This window comes from Ptiloglossa arizonensis, chromosome 9 (genome assembly GCF_051014685.1).
Source record: "Ptiloglossa arizonensis isolate GNS036 chromosome 9, iyPtiAriz1_principal, whole genome shotgun sequence".
Classification (NCBI taxonomy): Eukaryota; Metazoa; Arthropoda; class Insecta; order Hymenoptera; family Colletidae; genus Ptiloglossa; species Ptiloglossa arizonensis.
This window is the reverse complement of record NC_135056.1, coordinates 9182688-9195217: the sequence shown is the minus strand read 5'-3', so window position 1 is coordinate 9195217 and position 12530 is coordinate 9182688. Positions and strand designations below refer to the sequence as shown.

Genomic DNA, 12530 nt, shown 5'->3' with positions numbered 1-12530 from the left:
TAAAAGCTGTTTAAAAGTTTACATCGCTCGTCGATATCGATCGATGGTGAAGATTCAAGTTTTATATTTTGTCATTGTATATCATCGCGAAAGCTTCATCGGTGAATTGGTGAAATTCCCCTAAAGAGAACGAGTAGAATTACGACCTAAATTAGAATATTGTTCCTTTTTAAAATCAGAATACAACTGGGACAAGTTTTTTCGATTCATATTTACTTGGAGAATCTCGTCGATCGATTTGCGACAATGGAAAAATATAAAAATTGTTATTTCGCATCGGTGGTCGACACATCGAGCGTATGTAATGCGAGACTCGCTCGTTGCAACTCTATCTCGCTCAGTCTCGGTGCATTCTATTTATTATACTCGTGCGGTACACGCAACGCTGAGCTTCAACCTAACCTTTATTCCCTTGTCGAGGGAATAAAATTATCAGAAGAAATTCAATAGAATTGTTCAGTCTCTCAAATTGAAAGACCAATTATTTTTTATACATTTACGAAATTAATAATTACTCTGTAATGTGAAAAACCGCTACCGATTGCAAGCTTTCACATATATATGAACATTATATTGCTTCGTAAATTATAATTGCTAACTTTTGCAATCTATTTAAGCATCGAATTCCTTTTGCACTGATAAAAGCTACTGGCGCACAGTGCAGTCAATATGAAAAGAAACGCAATTGTCGAGTGTCTCTCGACGTCGAGCTACTGTAGAAACCAGCGTTGTCGAGTCTCACTCGACACTGATCGTAAAAGGTTAAGGGACTGAGAGTGCGTGATTGTAGGTGTGCACGAAGAGACGTGATATACAATGACCTGACACAACCTAACACCGTCGAGAAAATTTATGAGAGAATGTCTCGCGTATCCAAACGTGGAGGGGATAGCTTCTCGACGTCCTTAAGCGGTCAATTGATTTTGTTCCAGGTACAATACTCGAAAATTTGAGACAATACAATCACATATACGAAATCCCTCAAGAATTCACAGAACTGAATGACAGAACTTGTCTGCGATAAATTATCCATTTTTAAAACGCTTAACCTTTTCAGGAACGAATTGCATATTTTGTTCGAAATACATAAAAATTGAAATGGATATTGATTTTATTTTATGAATTTATATATGTGTGTATATCGATTTTCTGACAACGTCACCGTGACATTTCATTGGAAAATTTAATTGTAAATTATTCGTAATTCTAGTAGTCATTTCCACGTATACGTAAACGTATAGGTACGCAAGCGAAAGTATTCCAGAAGAAATATTATTCCAAATTTTTATAGAGTTAATTGTATACATCAGTTGCAGCAATTGGTTTGCTCGAAACACCGGTGCATCTGAATATAACCACGATATTCGTTCTCGACGTTTAATAATTACATAAAAAATTTCAGAAAATCAATTTCTCTTTGATCGATGTTTTTATTTTATTTCATTGTACCTTGTTAATAAAAGGTGTTTGACCCGATTCCAAACTACATTTTACCAAATTTATCATTTTACATTTAAAATATACATTTCTGAAGTATAATTTTCCGATTGGAAAAATGCATGCAATTTGAAAAGGATCGTTGACACAAACTAAAATTAAACGACCATGAAATACGCAAGGAAAACTTGCGCCAGAGGAATCTCGTTATTAATTAATGACTACTTATTATCAATAATTATGCAGAACCTGTTTTACGAGATCGAGTGTAAGATTTTGTAAGCGTTATACAACGCAATCCGGTCTATTTTTCGCATAATACTCCGATGCGAAACCAGAACGACTCCTTTGCATGCAGACGTTCAAGGACAGTTGCGGTAAGAATCGTACCGGAAGACGGGAGTGCGAGCAAATTGTTGGCAGTGAAACAAAAGGAGTTACGGCTCATTTTCAGAATTGTAGTGGCGCGTTTAATGAGGGATGAGCACTCGGAGGTCATTTGAGGTTTACGCTCGCAATTGTCTTTTCGAGATTACTTGCTCAAGCGATTTCCCTTTGCGCCACATCGCGATCTCCTATTTGCACGTTTTTTTTTTCACAAGTATGTCCTTCGAATTTTCTTTTCTTTCCGACTATTATATATATTTTTCCCACGATAACGTCGTTGCTGTTGCTACGAGAATAAATTTATTCACATATAGTTTAGTTTAAGTATATTTCATAATTCGTTCGTATTTCTTGCCATTAAATTCATCGAATTATTTTTTATTCTTCAAAAATACTCTTGCAATAATTCGATTTGTTAAGTGTTCCAAAAAAAAAAGGATGTCCAGGATTTTAGACACTTGTGGAGATTATCAGTGTTTCAAAATATTTAATTTAAAAATGTACGAGTTTCTGTTTCAGTAACGCAAACGACTTACCTTTATTCTTTGAGTACAGTAGGAAGACGAAGGAAATTGTTATTAGTTACTATCGTTTAGATATTTTTAATATTTTTGTATCCACAAGAAACGTTATTGTTATACGGATGTGTTCATTTTTCACAAATATCAAATTACCATAATGTTTGATAAATAACAGCAAGCGAGTCACTTGCATTATTGTAAAGTAACGGACCTGGAGGATGAGTCACGCAATCAGGACGAGTCGTACCTCTTGTGAATTATCTCTTCCAACTTCTTACCGTACTACTTTTATGCGCAGAATATTCCAAAGAGTTCAATTTACTTGGAAAATATACGCAGGTCGATTACGAAAGAGAGTAATTATACTTGCATTTACAAGAATAGAAGAAATTGTATTAAAAAAGTTTAGAACCATGACAATTTGGTTAGAATATTCAATCGTCTCTTTTGCATCGTTAAGGAATTTTTAATCCATACTAACCGATTATAGTGTACGATTACTTTTTCTTTTTTATATCTTTCAGGAATCTTAAAATCGTAGTAATTCAGATCTTTTCTTTTATAACTGCAAGGAATGCTAAACCATGGTAACCTGATTACAATATTGAATCGTTTACTTGGTATTTTATTGAGATATGAATCGCTGCTTCGTTGTAAAAAGTATCTAATTGTTCAATGTGGAAAAAAATTAATCCAGCTTTTTGGTTCGAGACCGGACGTTAATTTTGCAACGGTATTGCACGTTCTCGCTCATCCATGTCTAGCTGGCTTTCTTTGACCTTGAAATGATTAATATCCTCGGATTTAATTAAAGCCACCAATTTTAATCATAACGTTCATTAGAAACAGTAATAATCTTCGCGTCAAGGTGGCTGAAGGAAGCTTCGTTGCGAAAAGAAATCGAGCGAACATTAACCGTCTGATTGATTGCGCCTGCTACGTTCGCTTCCGTAACACAGTGCATGATGCATTTGTTCAGAAAATTATACGTTTGCCATTTCAGCAATATGGTCTTGATGGCGCAAGTTAGAGTTCTTATCTTACGAAGAAGTTATACAATTAAATGGTGCAATTTAAGCGCACCTGCATTCGAGTCTTACGCCTTCGGCGTATGAAATACTGTAAATCGTTTATGGTAATCCAATATCTTCGAAAGATATAACATAGAGTTGCATATAATATATAATATGTAAGTACACGTATGCGTGGTTGGAGTAATATTAGAGTTTCTAATTTTAGAAATTCTCGTAGATGTTTGTTTCCTTTAATTCGCGATTACTAATGCTACAAAACACTTTCGTAATTTATGCAATTTATGCACATACATTTCACGGTATTCGTGTAAAACTAACGAGACTATGAACGTAGTTTCAAGAATGCGTCGATTAGTGCAAGTGTATTAGTGCAGTACAAACTTTGAAAAACCTTTCATTGAATCATACCTGCGAAATGATGTTGTGAAAAAAAATTTTTTTATCGTAATACTGTAGACGATAAAAATAGAAATTCAGCTACGAACGATATATTAATCTTAGAACGATCTTATGAAGAGCTACCTCTGTATAATAGAATCATATTTTCGTATCGAAATAAAAATAAAATTTAATATATAAAAATTTGATTGTTTACTCGGTGCAATAAATATAAAATAAAGCCATACATTTTCCAATCACAGTTGATCCTTTTGATTAATCTATCACGCTCATCTATACAAACATATATTTATTCTTTCGTAAACTCCTCTTTACATTTTACCATCCTTCTCTCGTACCAGAGAGAGAGAGACTCCGAAGAGAGTCATAACGAGATTAATCGAAACGCGAAAAGTATGCTTTGAAAGACAATATTAAATAATATCGTGTAATAAAATTGAATAAAATTTGTATTCTTACATTGAACGACGTAAGCCCCAAGTTCCGCGGCCAAGTCGAACGACACTGGCAGTCTTCCTTGCAGGATGTCCTGCTTCACCTGCAGGAAAAACTGGTACCTGCGAAGCAGAAAAATCACGCTTTTACCGGACAACAGGAAATACAGAGTGGTCGTCGAACGTGTGGAAGGCGATATATTTTGCGAGCGCGGTTAATGACGTGTGACAAGTAGGTACGTTATATAAGAAAAGTGAAGAGGACGAGGAAGCGGGCGCAAAAAAAGGGCGGGAAAAAAGTGGAAGTCACGATGGGGTCAGGATGGGGCCCGTCCTGCCGCGAACTTCGGTTTTATCGTGGTTGCCCTCGCGGTTTCTCTTCTTGTAAAGTCATCGTTAAAGGACTCGTCGTCGTTTTCTTTTTTCTTCCCTTTTCGTACCGTCCGTTACCGGGCTTTCTTTCTCGGTGTCATATTCCGTCTCTTTTCCATCGCTCGCGCCCGGCCCGTTCACTCTTCCGTGCATACCTTTTCCCTCGCGCAAGATTCCTTTTCGTTTGAACACTCCTCGCGCTTTTTCTTCATTTTCTGCCTGCCAATCTCCAACGCCGACTCTTTCTTTGCTCGTCTGCCACGCTCGCTTTCATTTTTCCTCCGAGTTGCCTCGCGTTCGCTTTTCCGTCGTTCGGTCTACAAACACGATCAATCAGTTGCGAACGGAGACGATTTACTCTCTCTCTCGACCACGATCGAGACATTTTTTCAGCCTCTCGTGGAACGATCGAAGCGAACGCGAAACGAACTCCGTATTGTCCCAACGGAAATTAGCGACTGGTCGATAGTTTTCGAAAGCGCAATGGACCGATCCGACGAATTTTTAGATCTTGCAATGTTTTTCAGTTACCATCTGAACGTGGACGTTCGTGCAATTCTAACGTTTAAAGATATGCGGAAAATGTAAGATATAGATATATTGGGTTGTTGGGAAAGTCATTTCATTTTTCAAAATGGAGAATATATAATTATGTTATTAGATGCATATTTTAAGGAAATATTTTATTATTGTAATATTATATTGTACTATTAATATAATATTTATATTTTATTATTTTATTATTTATTTTTAATTGTCTTTGGGGAGAATCTCTTCTACTTTGGAAGATGTTTTTAAATTATCGCTAGACCGAGAATGTTTACGCGTTTATAATCTATGAAAGATTCATGGAAGAGGATGCAAAATATGTGTAAAATGTATGTAGAATATATGCACGCATACTGAATGCAAATTACGTATACACTGGTAATTTTATTATCGTTCTCCGCTATGACTTGGCACTACACCAGTATCGTAAAGATGCTTGTGTTGTGATATTTCGAGTCTGTTGCTTCGATTAAAATTGACGAATTTGATCAATCGTTAAAACGCGTTCGATGAACAGAAGATTGCTCGCGCCGATCGCTAAACCATCGGGTATTCGGATTCTCGGATACCGAGGAGATTAGTAACGCGCGGACAGTTCTTCCGAGCAATTTAAAAATCTCGTAAGATATCGTTCGAGAATAAACCCTCATTTCGCATCTCTGGCAGAGTGGTCTTGTTCCCTCGCTTCCGGTACTCGGTGTGCATTTCGCGCGCAAAAAAAGAAAAAAAAAAGAAACGAAGAGCCAAAGAAAAAAAGAAAAAAAAAAGAAGAAAAAGAAAGAAATCTCCGCTCAAAGCATCCTCGCTCGCTTCCTTTCTCGCGCGGCGGGTCGGTCTCTCTTCCTATTTCACTTTACTGATACACGATCTCCAAACGCAGTTTATTAACGCATGAATAATTTCCCGACCGACCGTAAATTCCCCGCAGCGTCGCGCAGCGAATCCCCTCGAGGGACTTTTCCCCTTTCGAATTCTGTTTCTTCTCTCCTGCCTTATCTCCTTTCTCCCTCCCTCCCCACCCCTCTCGTCCGCTGATGCAAGGATTACCCACGAAATTCCTTTTAGGGTAATTCTGCAAGATTTACCGTCACTCTCTCGGTTTTTCCTAACTCCCCCACCCCAGTTTCCCTCGCCTCGCTCGAGTCCTCGGCGTCTTAATGCGGACCGCGAACGGAAAACACACGCTCGCTTTGTCCTCGTCGTTCATCGCCCCTCCATCGTCTCGATACCAGAAGAAATTCAATATATTATCGTCGAATCATTAAAATCTCATTCATTAAGCTCGCTCTCCCGCCCCCTCGGGACTTCTCTCTTCTTCCTTTTCCAGTCATCACCTTAATCAGCCCGCTTTCTTGTTCCCCGTCTTCCTCGTATTCCTTCGTCGTTTAACCTCGTCCTTCTCCCCCTCTTTTCTTCCCTTCTCCTCCGTTCGCGTTCTCCCTCTCTCTCTCTCTCTCTCTTTTTCTGACATTCTCCCTCTCGTTCTGATCCTCCTCCTCCTCGTTCGGACAGCCCTCGTCCTTCCCGAGGATCCTCTCTCTGTTCTTCTTGCTTTCTTTTCCCGTGTTACATGATCGCGGAGTACCATTTATTAACGCGCCACCGACGCGCCGGCTGACTATAAATTCGAACGCGTTATTAAGGAATTGTCGATTCGTTTTCCAAGGCCACCCTCGACTCTACCACCGTTGCAACCGTCCTCTTTCCGTGCTCATTTTTCAAGCCGGGGATAAAGACGTTTCTCCGCGTTTCCTCGGTCCGTTCCGTTTCGTCCGGTTTCTTGCTACGTTTTTATCGCCCTCGTCTCCACCCTCCCTCCTCTAGCGGGCTCACCGTGGAATCGCTATCGTCGTAGCCGATCCTACACCGCTTCGCGTGCTGCCTCCATTTACATCGCGTTTCCAGCATTCCTCGTTTACCCGGGTTCTTGCGGTTTCGCGCAACTTATGCAAAGTAAATACACGCTCGCGTGCGATACCCAAAGGAGGCGCAGCTTCAAAGTGTTTCGGGACGATAGTTAACGAAGTTTTTGCTCGTTCTTCACCGTTTTTTGCCGGCTTTCCCGCGTACCGGGATGCTCACTTTCGTTCACCGAGTTCCTTCGTTACGCTCGCGATACCGCGTTAATTCTTCGTTTCGTTTTCGTCGGCGGATGGATCTTTTGTTCCCGGGATACCTCTTTCGTGCACCGGGTAATTTTTTACGGTGAATTTTACGAGGTCGAAGCGCGGATATTTGGTACACTCCGAGCGAACGCGAGCCTCGAATGTCCGTGCATTGAATTTTCTGTGTTCCATTCACTGCGTTCATTGTAGCGTTCGCTTTTATTCTCCTCTTTTTTTCCCCGCACGATATTGTGCGTTAGACCGCGCGAGTTTTCAGTGTATTTTTAAGTTTATACGATGCGCAAAGAACAACGATACACCCGAGGTAATTGCAACAGACGGGAGCACTCTTTGGTACGATTTATTTTGAAATAAAAAGTAATCGAGGAATCTTTCTAAACGGAACGAGCAGCGCTGTAATTAAAAACGAAAGTTCACGAATTAAAAAAAAAACAAAAACAAAACCGTAGAATTCTTATATAAAAGTATTATTATACAAACGATACTAATTTATTTCTATTAAAATATTCCAATAGATAATTGCCGTTTGGGAAATTTCAATTTTGAAAAATTCGTAATTCGGAGTCGTAGTTTCGAAATTCGTAATTTCGGTTCGTTTGAGTTTCGAAAGAAGAATAGCAGAGTTCGGAATTCGAATGAAAATTAAACTGCATTCAATTTGAATGCAATTGAAAAATATTCAATCGTTCGAGTTCCGTTAAATTCAATTCACCTCGTTCGCTCTTATCATTTTCTCAAACGCCTAGGCTGTCTACCTTTTCGATATTTTCTGGCTTCCTTTTTCCTCAGCCTCCAGACCCGTTCCTCCAGTTTGTTCGCGCGTAGAAGTGACAGTTGCCGAAGCAACGATAATGCGACAATCGGAAGAAACGTACGCACGGACGAACGCAGAAACGAACAATTTCGACGCATTTGGAATTCTCAAGCGCTACCGGGCAGGTCTGGAATTCCCTTGGAATTTCGAGACTCGTGCTCGAGCATGATCGTTCGCATGCGAGCGTGACACCGTGCGAAAATCTTCGGCATTATCGAGACTCGCGCTAAATTTCACCTCAACGAAATGTTTTCTTCGATCGTTGCAGTCAATGATCGCTCGTCGGGACGAGAAAAATCCACGGCGATCGAAAGTTTATTTAGGAAGCCGGGAGTAGCGAATGCAAACAGCGGCAACGATTATTATTCGAAATTTTGAAAAAGAATCCATATGCACAATTGTTACACGATTTTGTAGAAAGAGTCTTCGACGAGCGTTTATTGTACGATTTTGTAGATAATGTTATATCCACGATTTGTATTAGAGAATCTTTCAGAGAGTATAATTTTAGTAGAATTTTTTTAAACTTTATCCAGCAGTTGTTACATCTTTTTGAAAACAGTTCCTACCTTTTATTCTCCGAGCTTTTGTCACCGTATTAAACGATTTACGTACTTAGAATGTAATTTTCACTTTAACACAGTGATATTTTTATACATTTCGGAAAAAGGATATTGAAAAATTATAGTAAAAGAAAACGATAAAAAACGATTCGATACGTTGACGAACGATTCTTTACATTTACGTATTTTGTTGCACGAAAATCGATGTGTCGCTGATCATCTTTGTTCGTACCTCAACATCGAGACACCGTAAATACTCGGGGATTTTTCATTTTGTATTAGTTGCATTATCAACGATTAACAATTTATTAGCTTTTTGCGTTACGCTCAGCCGTGCATGCTTGAAATTTTATAACCCCTTCGGTATGAAGGGTTCATAAACTCATTTTATCCGTATCGCGTTTCATCGTCGACTTACACACTTGCAAGAGCAATTAGGATTTTTCAGTGGAATTAAACGTGTGTGAGATCTTCGATTTCTCAATTTACCTCTGACGTTGAATTGCACTACTTGCACCGGTGAAACTGACTTCACAGTTTCTGCTGTACAAGATAATAAACTGACGTTCAGTGATTAAAGTTAAGAACCTTTACGAAACCAGTTTGGATATTTATGCAATTTTAAATTATATTTCAGTCTGAACGCGTACGCGATGTAACACGGTGTAAAAGAGATAATTTCCTCGATCATTTGGAACGTGTACGAGAATTTCGATGCTACAAAAATACAACGCGCGCAAGGGCACTATCTTCTCTCGTTGCACAGGATAGAGATCCTCAAAATTACGTGTACGAATCGCGCTAAACAACCTACGCTCTAAGAGTGCTTCTTTTTTCCATATTTAAACTAATATATACGATGCTTGTTTATTTCAAGCATCGTAGTTTCAAGCTATCGTTACACCACGCTTTAATAATTTTCCATTTTATGCTTCTACATTCTTTTCGAATATTCGCGTTTTTAAATTTAACGCAAGTGCCGCGCAATACCGGAATACTTATCTCCATTGAACATGTTCGATAAAACCTTGATATCACACGTGCGTTCACATCATTCTCGATCCAATTACAAGTTTCTCGAAGGATCTAACGCTAACGATCGCGTGTTCGCGAAAGAAAACTAAACTCCCATCTATATCCATTTAAATTAATCCACCTCGTTACCGATACAGAGAATATTTTTAAACAAGGCGACGAGCTCGTCGATTTTTCTATGGACGAGCAGCTTATTGGAATTTTGAATTATGATCGTGATTGAATGATAGCTCAGGTATTTTTATTTTATCGATAAATCAAACTTTATTAAATTCCGGAAGGTAAATATATCTTTCGTGTGCGTTCTATACCATAGAATATAAATTCTATATTTCAGTAGTTCTATATTTCTTCTATATTTCAGCAGTAAGTTTGTAACAAACTCTAATTTTGTTCAATAAAAATCGCGTATTCGAAGTACAGAATCTTCTAGAAGATTCTGAACAGACATTATTTATACATATGCACATAAATTCGTATATACATATACATACATACATACAGCTACCAGAGATAATTTCCTTTGTATCGTCTTTGGACGGTACTGGATATTCACCACAACTAAACGCTTTCATTTCGTGGGACTTTCGAAACTTGATCGCGGGGTGGCTCGTTTAATTATTCCAAAAGATGTCGCGATTATTCCGCGGGTTCCCCGTAGGAGGGAGAGGGAGGGGATTTTAGGGCTACAGGCGGTTTTCTCGCGTTCGGTATCGTATATCCTATATTCCGCGCGTTATGGGCGCGCTGCGCCGTGACGTGACGTATCTTTTTGCATTTGCACGACAGCAAACGGCCGTGGAACCACGTGCAGGCAAAAGTGGAGAACCATCGGCGACAGCGCGTTATCCCTTGGTCCCCTCCCCTCCCCCGCTCCGTCCCCACCCCCGGGCCGCGCCGCGCCGCGCCGACCCTCGAACCACGGTTTTATGTCTCGCGGTCCAGTCGTACTGTCTGCATCTCGTATCCTGTTATATTGTGCCGAGGAACAGCCAGGGGATTTCTACCGCGTTAAGGAGCCCTCACATCGACAATTCGCGTACACGTTCCATCGTGACTGTGAACACGGTTATACACTCCCCCGCGGAAAATACCCCCATTTACGTGGATATCGCACCGAGACGTAATCGTAACCGCCGCGGGGAAACTCGAGAGACTCTTGTATGCGACGAGATTTTCGAAAAGCTACCCGCGAGAAAGGAAAAGCACAGCTGTCGTCCATTTTGTCCCGTACGCCGAGAGAACATTTTCGAACGACAGTACGAAAGTACACGGTGAAGTATAGGAATGACATGAAATTGTGCAATGCGATAGAATTGTGGACGAAAATCAACTTTGAAGGTAATACTTGGAAGAAATGGTGCGACTCGTTGCGAGTGTACTCCAACGGACGAGGGTTGAAATATAGTCGTGGATTAAAAGTTGAACGCACGATAGCTGGCGGTATTGTATCGATTGTGAGTAGTTGCGCGTCTAGAGGTTTATCGTCGAGAGTATATCATTGTCAACGATTGAGTAACTCGGTTTTGTAGGTTGAAGTACTCGGATAACGGAAGTCGTTCCAGGCAACGATGTGGTTGCAAGGAATTGAACCCCGGGAAGGTTTCGATGCAAAAAGAAATCGATGAACGTGGATAGAAAACGCGACTTTGAAAATGTCTTATTGGCTTTCGCGTAGTCTACGTAATTTAAAAAAGAAGACACGGAAATTATTTGCAATTTAAAAAAGAAGACACGGACAATTTGAAATCTCTGATAATTTTTGAATAAATGCACAATTGGTGCGTTATCCCGGAGTTTCGAAACAAGAGTACGGAATTAATTTGTCGTTCGTTTCACTTTCGACATACGAGCGCTACTCAATAGTACAAAACAACATTCGGAACACTTTCATGGGTGAAAGGAGCTACACCATCCGTAACTGAGACTCTAAAAAGAATACTTGGACCGAAAGATGAGACTAAAGATACTCGTTTGATTATAGACGATGGTAGATTACAAACCAACCGACTTAATATCTTCTATTGGACTGGTTCTACAAAAAGATCTATCGAGAAGAAATAGATGATTTCGAGCGATTCGTGCTACACGGCAAAGTTTCCATCAAAGCCACTCTTCCGAAGTTATCGAGCTAGCTATCGGATTGTTCGGAAAGTCATTTCGTTTTTCTTTTGGTAAAAATGAAACACGATTTTTTTAGAGCGTATAAACATTTTATTAAATTATACATTCTCCAATTTGGAAAACGAAATGACTTTCCGAACGATCCAATATTTTTCTCACAATTTTTATGCGTTTTCATTCTTTTTAACGCGTATCAAAAAAACATAGCGAGTTCAATCGTTTCGTAGATTGCACAATTTCGTTGGAAAGTTCGGAAATGAAACGCACGTGATACTGCGTACGAGATTTCGCGAGCACATTTACGCGAATCGTCGCTGACCAACGATCGTTTCCGAATCTAACGCGTCGATACCAATCGCGTAATAAACGAAACTGAATGTATCGAAATGAGAAGTGCAACAGGTCGTTTGATCGGTCGAGTATCGTACGAAATTCGTTCGGTTTGTGTTTGGTTAAAGTTACCCTCGAATTCGATAAGTTTCGCGGGGCGCGTCGGGGTCGCGATACCGCTCCGCCAACTTTTGCGTTATCAATTTCTATATCGCGTTACCAATTACGGGAGATTGCGCGGGAATGTATCGAAATACAACGTAAGTGCACCGATATGTGCACGGTGCACGTGATACGTGCGCGGTACGTGTGTGTGTCGCGTCGGTGGAAGCTAGATACGATATTGCAACGTCAATGAAACGTCGTCGAGAGCCTCTGGAAGTCGGAGAAGAAGGAAGTTACGAG

General features: G+C 39.9%; 1 protein-coding gene across 4 annotated transcripts in view; it reads right to left on the bottom strand.

Moving 5' to 3' along the window:
- The window catches only part of LOC143151511 (band 4.1-like protein 4), a 226401-nt gene that overhangs the window by 20339 nt on the left and 193532 nt on the right, over positions 1-12530 (bottom strand). For all 4 annotated transcript variants that reach the window (XM_076320712.1, XM_076320710.1, XM_076320711.1 and 1 more), the window contains one exon: positions 4238-4335. In XM_076320712.1, the coding sequence (XP_076176827.1) occupies positions 4238-4335 (98 nt within the window). The remainder of the gene's footprint in view (positions 1-4237; positions 4336-12530) is intronic.